Source organism: Strongylocentrotus purpuratus, unplaced genomic scaffold (assembly GCF_000002235.5).
Source record: "Strongylocentrotus purpuratus isolate Spur 01 unplaced genomic scaffold, Spur_5.0 spur5_scaffold_6, whole genome shotgun sequence".
Lineage (NCBI taxonomy): Eukaryota > Metazoa > Echinodermata > Echinoidea > Camarodonta > Strongylocentrotidae > Strongylocentrotus > Strongylocentrotus purpuratus.
In genome coordinates this window covers 2,635,837-2,644,401 of record NW_022145612.1, presented here as the reverse complement: position 1 = coordinate 2,644,401, position 8,565 = coordinate 2,635,837, and the positions used below count along the sequence as shown (strand labels likewise).

General features: G+C 38.8%; 1 protein-coding gene across 2 annotated transcripts in view; it reads left to right on the top strand.

The window, feature by feature from the left end:
* Positions 1-4,563: 4,563 nt before the first annotated feature.
* The window catches only part of LOC115929987 (coatomer subunit zeta-1-like), a 56,919-nt gene continuing 52,917 nt past the window's right edge, over positions 4,564-8,565 (top strand). The window contains exon 1 of one of the 2 annotated variants that reach the window (XM_031000247.1): positions 4,564-4,681. In XM_031000247.1, coding sequence (XP_030856107.1) covers positions 4,658-4,681 — 24 coding nt within the window. In that variant the 5' untranslated portion in view covers positions 4,564-4,657. The remainder of the gene's footprint in view (positions 4,682-8,565) is intronic. The other variant, XM_031000248.1, reaches the window with a different exon arrangement.

Below are 8,565 nucleotides of genomic sequence, written 5' to 3'. Positions count from 1 at the left end.
TGGGAAAAAAATTAATCAGCTTGATACGTCAAAGGAATATGCAGTCAAGTCAAGGGGAGCTGTGAAGTGACAGGAAAGAAGCAGGAAGGAAGTCCAAACAGAACCCGGGATTATCCCCCAACATTCTACACCACGGGGGCAGTGGATCTCTAAAATAATTTCAAAATATTTGGCATGATTGGTTTTTCTGGATAAAACAAGCACAATGACGAAATGAGGAGTTGACGATAATCAAGATTTGTGAAATTTTGCGGTAAAACTCATGCGAAATATGCTTAACCTCCAAACAATATGAGTCATATTTCTCTGATGTTGCTCTGTCTTTGGTTTTGTTCTATATTCCCCCTCTGTGGCTACTGGTTTTTAATCTTTATCTTGTTTTCAATTTTTCTCTCATATACTCGGAAAACCCTACATTCGCACATTGAAGACCTACTCATTCCTCATCTTATTCCTACTCCTGATACGTCAATACAGTGGTTACTCTACGGAAAGGGGGGGGGGGGGGCACAATGGCACTAAACGATAATGTGAACAGAAGTGACAGGACCTCTTCCATACACTATGTTCACTCAATGACCCCTTTTCCTGCACCACCTACATAATTTAAACCGGTGCCCCGAAAAAACAATTCCCTCATCTTGTTTTGTTTTGTTTTACCATGATTGTTTAGAAAGGAAGTGTACATGCTTGTAAGTAAGCCACAAGGGGACCGACGGCTTTTAATCCTCTCCGATGAACTTGGTAATGCGGATCAATGCCTTACCAAAGGGCACTAGCGCATCGACTTTGTTTCGAACCCGGGACCTACCGGTTACGAGACCACTCCTGTCCTAGACTGAGCCCCGATACCTCCCATACTGTATTCATCCCACTTTATCCATTTTAGTAATCATTGATCCAAATTGATTGACTCATGAATAATTTTAGCACACCGAACACCCCACTCGAGGTTATTAAGTGTCTTTGAAGTAGCCATGACAACTGATTGTTTTCCCCAACCTTTTTTTCGGGGGCGGGGTACAATGGTGTTCTACGTCTTACTTTGCGTCTTGCACGCTTCCACAACTACCCACAACTACCCACACTTTTCTACAAATTCGACGAAATACCTGGGTGTCGAAAGTATTTCGTCAGTTTTGTCAATTATGTCAACAATGACCACAACATTTAACACGAAAATAATGGGACAAAGAGTTAATTATTGACGGCTACTAGAAATGTCAAAAGGCGTCAATAGCCCCGTCTGAAAACGGTTGCTATTGCAAACAATAACCACCTATTTCGGCTTAAACTAATGTATTTTTGTTTTAAGTTTGATAATGCTTTCGATGATATGAACACATAGCTTCCGTATAAACAATGATGACGTTAAATTTGAATTTCCTTTTATAGATATTCTGGCCATGAAAAACTCTCACACAGCCTTGACTCTTTCGGCAGACTCTAGGCATCACCAGCATAGAATTGAATTTCTCCACCTCCATACGCAGGCTATTACAAAACATCGTTAGCATCCGTCAAAAAATCCGCCGAATAACATTACACGGCAAAAAATGTGCATCGTTATCGAGCCCAGCCAAACGAGTGAAACAAAACAGGACTCACAAAGTTTCAGACGTCAAAGTCGGCATTCACCGTGAAACATCGGTAAAGGGTCGTCTGACTCAACGTTTGACGTTACCATAGCAACGCATCAATTTAGGCAATTTAGTTCTTGGTTTGTCAACATCTTCCCGTCTGGTCCCAAGTGGGCAACTAAAGACGTGTAAAGACGTAAATGCATGCATCGGCCAACACATTCATGTTTCTCATAGATGTTAGAGGTTTTCATCTGTTTGAGCTTTTCGGTATTATGTTATTCATAATTATCTCACATTGTGAATAGTTAAGATAAACGAGTCCAATATGTGTTACCATGACTTTCATCTAAGAAACAAACAAGAAGTTTACAGTTAACGAAGTGTGTTGAAATATTTCAGGACTAAAGCATGATGAAATTCTCAACATCGGTTGACAATAATGTTTAATGCTGTATATTCTTAAAAAAAACAAAAAACTATCCACATCATCTTTCCACCTATCTTTTAAGAAAAAAAGGGAGTATACTCAGTAAAACAAAGGGGTTTTCTTCCTAAGATACTATTGTATCAAACATACACTTGTATTGCACGATAGCATCTCTAATTCGCTAGAATAAAAACTGTATATATTTTACCCCCCATTTTCTCCTATCAGTGCTTGCTACTTCAGGCAAGACTCACTCAGGTAAAGGTGTCATGCCAACAGCAAATTTTGTTGAGATAAAAAAGTGAATACTGAACAATTGTCTATTGTCCAAATAACCACAACAACACTGTAGTCGGAATGATGATGGCTGGGTCTACATTTTCGAGAAACTTAAGAGAGTATATAATTATATAGCTCATAACATCTTAGATTAATAGGCCCACATGAAGGCCTCTTAATTTGACAAATTGTTGCTTTTTATGTTAGGAATAAGAAGAAAGTGTGTTGACATCATTTCAATAAACTCTTCATCGCGGTCTATGACTTATATCCAAACAAAGATTAATATCGTTTTATCAAAACAACGAGTAAGCGTTTTGTATGCTTTCCTTGTATACACTGATAGACAAAAAGAAGAGGAAGTTTTTCTGTCATAAAACTGGGAAATGTTTACTTTTAACCTTAAAATAGATCGACAATTTTGTTGACATTCTAAATGTAGAACTGTGACTCAAATGCAGACTATCTATTATTATTTGGAATCTCTTAACTGGTAACCTAATCATGTTTGACTTTCTTTTTTTTGTGCAGCATCTCATGACATCAGTATATCATTACAACAGTTAGATTTATGTGGTCATCATCATCATCATCATCATCATCATCATCAACTTCACAGCCAATACCACAACCATCAACCAACTTGATCATGTGTATTGTGATTTAACACCCACCCAAATATAATTTCAAACTGTGAAATTAATAGATAAACAAGAAATATTAATCTACTATTGTTTTCATTTTATACTTTCAATGTATCGACGGTAGGCTAATTTTAAATTTAATGTGATTCTGATTATTAGTTTGTTATCAAATCCAACTATATGAGAATGATAATACACATGGCGGTATGGCAGACAAACATTGTGAGAGGACCCCTTTTATAGACGCATGTTTCTGAATGAATGAGGGCAAAACTGTTTTGTCCTTGTATTGCGCTGCCAAAACTCAACTCCCACGGATTTCACTTCCGCGGTCGACTGACTTTAAACTGACGCACTTCCGCGCGTAAAATAGGAAGATAAATATACAGGGTAAAGGAAATAGAGAGAGGAAGAGAGAGGAAGAGAGAGAGAGAGAGAGAGAGAGAGAGAGAGAGAGAGAGAGAGAGAGAGAGAGGGGGGGGGGGGAAGCGGATAGGGGTGGAAGAATAATCGGAGATATAATGAGCAAGAGACGGACAGGCAGAGGGATAATAATTATTGAATTTTGAATGGTGGTGGTTATTTTACCTGACTGCTAAGAAAGCATAAATGCTTGTAAGTAAGCAACCAGACGGCCGACGGCTTTAGGTCCTCTCCGAGGGACCTGCAGCCTTTTCACACACAGCTAAAATTCATCGTATCTAGTGATGATTAGAATCATCGTAAAATTTTAAACATGTTTATAGACAAAATTTCCCAGTGTGAACATCGTTTATACGATGTTGGGATAGATACGAAGTCGCGATCCATACGCCCCTAAAAGCAGGCTGCAGATACGAAGTTCGTATCTAGAGAGTTTGACATTTTGTGTGTGAAAGGAAATTCTTGTTTAAACGTGTTTAAACTGGATTGAGCGTGCGCTTTGATTGACATGACATGACCTTCAATGCGCAATGGCACTACTGCGCATTTTACGAGCAGTAGTTAATCACGAAACAATTAACGATCGCACCGAAATTTCTGTGTGTGAAAGGCTCGTGATTAGTTTAAACATGTTCGAAACACGTTTATACTAGTCATGTTTATAGAATTTTAGCTGTGTGTGAAAAGGCTGCTGGTAATGAGGAGTAATGCCTTATCAAAGGGCACTAGCGCATCGACTTGGTTTCGAACCCGGGTCACCGGATTACGAGACCACTGCTCTACCGATCGACTGGGCTATCGCGCCTCCATAGACGTAGACAAGGATGGAGGGGGGGGGGGGGGGTGAACTCATGCTCCTATGCTCAGAACATTATGGATTGTTGAAATTTTATTTTAATATACTAACAATGAAGGACTAGCAAAATATCAAGCAATATTTCATACACAAAACTATAAAAATAAAACACAGGAATAATAGTGTCAATTATTAATTCAACTCGAACATTTTCAAAGAATGTACGCCTTTTTCGTTTGAAAAATGCAGTACCCTATTCAACACTCCTCATATATTCGTCTGAAGGTTTACAGAACAAACTGATCTTCCTAAATCATTATAGATCTATAGGTCATTTATTAGAATCATACCCGAGACCTGTGGAAAGCTCAACTTAACTTTTGTTAACGCCCTCAACGAAACAAAGATACCTCTTTTCTTTTTCGTTCTAATTTTCTCGATATCTCGCAAATAGCGACATCTAACTTTATCGTGATTCACGAGACTACACGTTGGCACAGATTACATGAAAATGGACTCGTCATCAGAGGTAAGATTTGGAGTTTAAAATGATATATTTGATATTAATGTTCATCAGAGCATTCTCTGCGTATGGATAAAGTGATCATGTACAGAACTGTCGAAAGAAAATTCTAGATTAAGCCGTTGTTGCATTTATAAATCGATTGAATAGCCATCGCTGACTTAATTCAGTCCCACGTGCTGATAAATTTGTTGTAGAAAGTTTTTTTGTTTTGTTCATAACTTCATGGCAACCATTATCCTTTACCTTTACCTTTACCGCACATACTGGAAGAATGCTGAGACAGCAGTCGAGCTTCTAGGTCTATCTTCTTGGTCTATCTTCTTGTACTCATACTCTTTAATAATAATTCTCATTAGACCCTAGATCTATGTACAATTACAAGTCAGGGAGGCAGAGCCAGAGGGGCAAGAGGTTGCATCTTGACTGGACAATGTACCATGTCCCAGGAGCAAAGAAATTGAAGAAATCAGTTCGAGTATTGAGAGATATGACACTGTTCCTTCCAGCAACAATCAAGCCTGGTTTTGAAGGCGTCTATGGTTGGAGCCTGAACTACTACAAAACTATTCTACCAAACTATTCTTGTTTATTGTTATGCTTTACAATACTGAAATGTATCAATGGGCACCGCATCTTTCCATCATTATTGAAGCCCATGTTATTATTATATTTATAATGAGGTTCTTATTTTACATAAATATGCTGCTGATTTTCTGGCGCTAGTGTAGTTCCGTATCCATTTTTTAGCAGTTTAATATCCATTCTTAGCAAAGGAATTTTAGCCCAATTTTTTACTCATTTTAATCATAATCATATAGTCTATTGAATTTGGATCACATCCGACGTCATGAAGCCTCTGTTTAGGGCTTCGATGTCGACGTCTACACTATAGCTTTGCAACTCAAACTGAAGCTTCAAGCTATCAGTCCAAAATTATGCAAACTTCTCGTATGGGTTATGGTATTGTGCATGCCCGTTATTGAAGTTATTACAGTGTACTTTATTCCTTGAAACGCAGCTCGCGTAACAGCTGCACTGCTAAAGCCACGGTAGTTATGCTGCATTAATATTGTAGAGTGCTTAGAGACTTCTGACAAAGTAAGTGTTAGGCGCTATATAAGCACTGTAATTATGATGAATATTATTATTAAAAGGTTATTGGAACTGACATTAGTATGATTTATTCTTGAACTTATTATAATTTTTAGTTTGTAGTTTGATTGTGTCTGACTTGATTTTGTATTCTTTTTCACATATACACTCAGGGGCCCGTACACCAAGTAAAAACAGACATATTGGCAATTTTTGGCCGATGTCTGACTGGCTGCCGTAAAGTTCCTACGTGCGCCGGGACAGTTTTTTAAGCCGTAATGGCGCCGTGGTGCTGAGTTGGCTGCTCCCAATTCACCCGGCGTTTTTATCTGACCGTTAGGCCGTAGAAAGCATGTAAAAAGCCTGTAGGGCACCTTACGGGTCCAAAATGTACATCCCAGCTTTAAATACAGGAGGTGTGGATGTCAGAGTACACTTAGTTCAGTGCATTTCACTTGACAAATTTTCACCGGGCACCTCCCGGGCGCTGCAGAATATGTGACCACCAGGGCTCAAATTAATTTTTTAAATTTTAAAACAAATTTCCATTGAATTGGTACCCATGAAACTCCTAAATTCCTTGTTTTTTATCATTATCATTTATCGTCCACGAGCCGCATAGCGGCGAGGTGATTTTTGTTTTTGCTATTTTGAACCCCCGTAAGACAGTGATGTTTTCCTGACATCTACTAACAAGCGGAGCATTTTTTTGGTGCTATTTTATGGCATTTTTCTATGCACATCACATTTTCACTTGGCAGCCCAAGAGGGAGGGGGGAGGGGGTGGGGGGGGGGTAGGAGGGTTAAACCCCATAAACTGCCTAGATCCGCCCCTGCAACATCTTTGGTCTTGTTCTTCTTCTTGATATTGATTTACTGGTCGAGTTACATAATTTGCTGGTCTTTTAGAATTACCAGATTTCAGAGGATTCACACTTTTCACAATGAAAAACTTCTGCATATTTCAGTCTTTGCGTGATCGTCTCCAGCTCCAGCAGATATTGGGCGTCAGCGTGCAAACCTGTACTACCAGCGCAGTATAGCCACTACTGACGGCCGCACAATATAGTGCGAGCTTGCGTTTTTTTGTATCGGTAATACTCATAGAGATGGGAGAGATAGCGCCATCTAAGTTCCATTTCATTGGTTTAAGGTTTGAAAATTCATACTCAATATTGTGTTAAAGTTATATCAGAAAAGATAATCTTTTATTTTATAAATTCATGGGGGTGCTTTTTAATTTTGCAATCGCCCCCGTGAGCAACCTGACGGGGGGCGATTATGGAGCTCACGGGGGCGAATCGCCCTCCGCCCCCGTGTATTTTGAGCGTTGGTGACCACACATGCCGTAGAAATGAACAAATCAGAAGGTTTTCGTAAATCCATGGCAAGCCGCCGGGTAGGGAAAATCGTACAGGGCCCGGTTTATATATGACCTAGGCATAAGTGTTGATTATGCCCAAAACTTTCAGAGATTTTTATGCCTCCGTTACGAAGTAGCCGGAGGCATTATTTTTTTCGGGTTGTCCGTCCGTCAGTACGTACGTCTGTACGTACATACGTCCCCTTCTCATTTTTGCGTTATCTCAAAAACCGACTGATGGATTCGTACCAAACTTTGGTCATGTATGTAACTTGCAGAGCCAATGAACTGATTAGATATTGGGGTGACGAGGTCAAAGGTCACAGGTCACAGGGCTCATTATTTATGCAAAAATAGCTTGTGATCGCGTTATCTCAAAAACCGACTGATGGATTCGTACCAAACTTTGGTCATGTATGTAACTTGCAGAGCCAATGAATTGATCAGATTTTGGGGTCACGAGGTCAAAGGTCAAATGTCACAGGGCTCATTATGTATGTAAAAATAGCTTGTGATCGCGTTATCTCAAGAACCGATTTATGGATTCCTGACAAACTTAGGTCATGTATGTATCTTGCAGAGCCAATGAATTGATTAGATTTTGGGGTCATGAGGTCAAAGTCAAAGGTCACGGGGCTCATTTTGTATGCAAAAGTAGCTTGTGATTGCATTAGCATTAGAACCGATGGATGGATTACCATCAAACTCAAGACATGTATTTTGCATTTGGGGTCATGAGTTCAAAGATCAAAGGGTCATACATGTATATGAGAAATAGCTTGTAATCACGATATTCTGAGAACCTGTTAATGGATTACAACCGAACTTGAATTTGAAATATTTCTTCCGTTTTGGTTTGTAAAATTGCTCTATGACGGAGGCATCACTTTTGACTGCGCGCAGTCGAAGTTCCATCTAGTTTTGGTTTAAATCTTAGACAAATTCTTGAGCAATTTAACAAGTACTTTCATGACAATGTCAAAATTTCAATTTTGACTTTAGTATGTAATTTAAATTACTTGAGATTCAAGCTTTGTAAGACTTGAAAAGAGAAAAAAAAATATCCTCAAGCAGCACATTTAGTGTTTGTAAAACTGAAAGAAGCCTCTATTGGCATTCTGAAGATTCCATACATTTCTATATGTGCAAAAAAAGAGTCCTGAAGTAGCACAGTGAGAATTTCATTTTTCAAAAAAAGAATTTTGCAAAATGAAGAGGGGCTTTAAAGGCACTATGTCCCATGTTCAGGCCAAAAAATGAAAATATTAAATTCCAGCAGCATTTGAAAGACAATACTGATTGAGAAGTTCTCTAAAAACAAAAGGGCTTGAAAATGGCTTTTAGTTTTAGTGGGAAAATAATGACCATTAGTTGTCAAATAGTCTGATTTTCAGACCCTTTTACCAAATGGTCGTACGTTTTGTGCTGCACA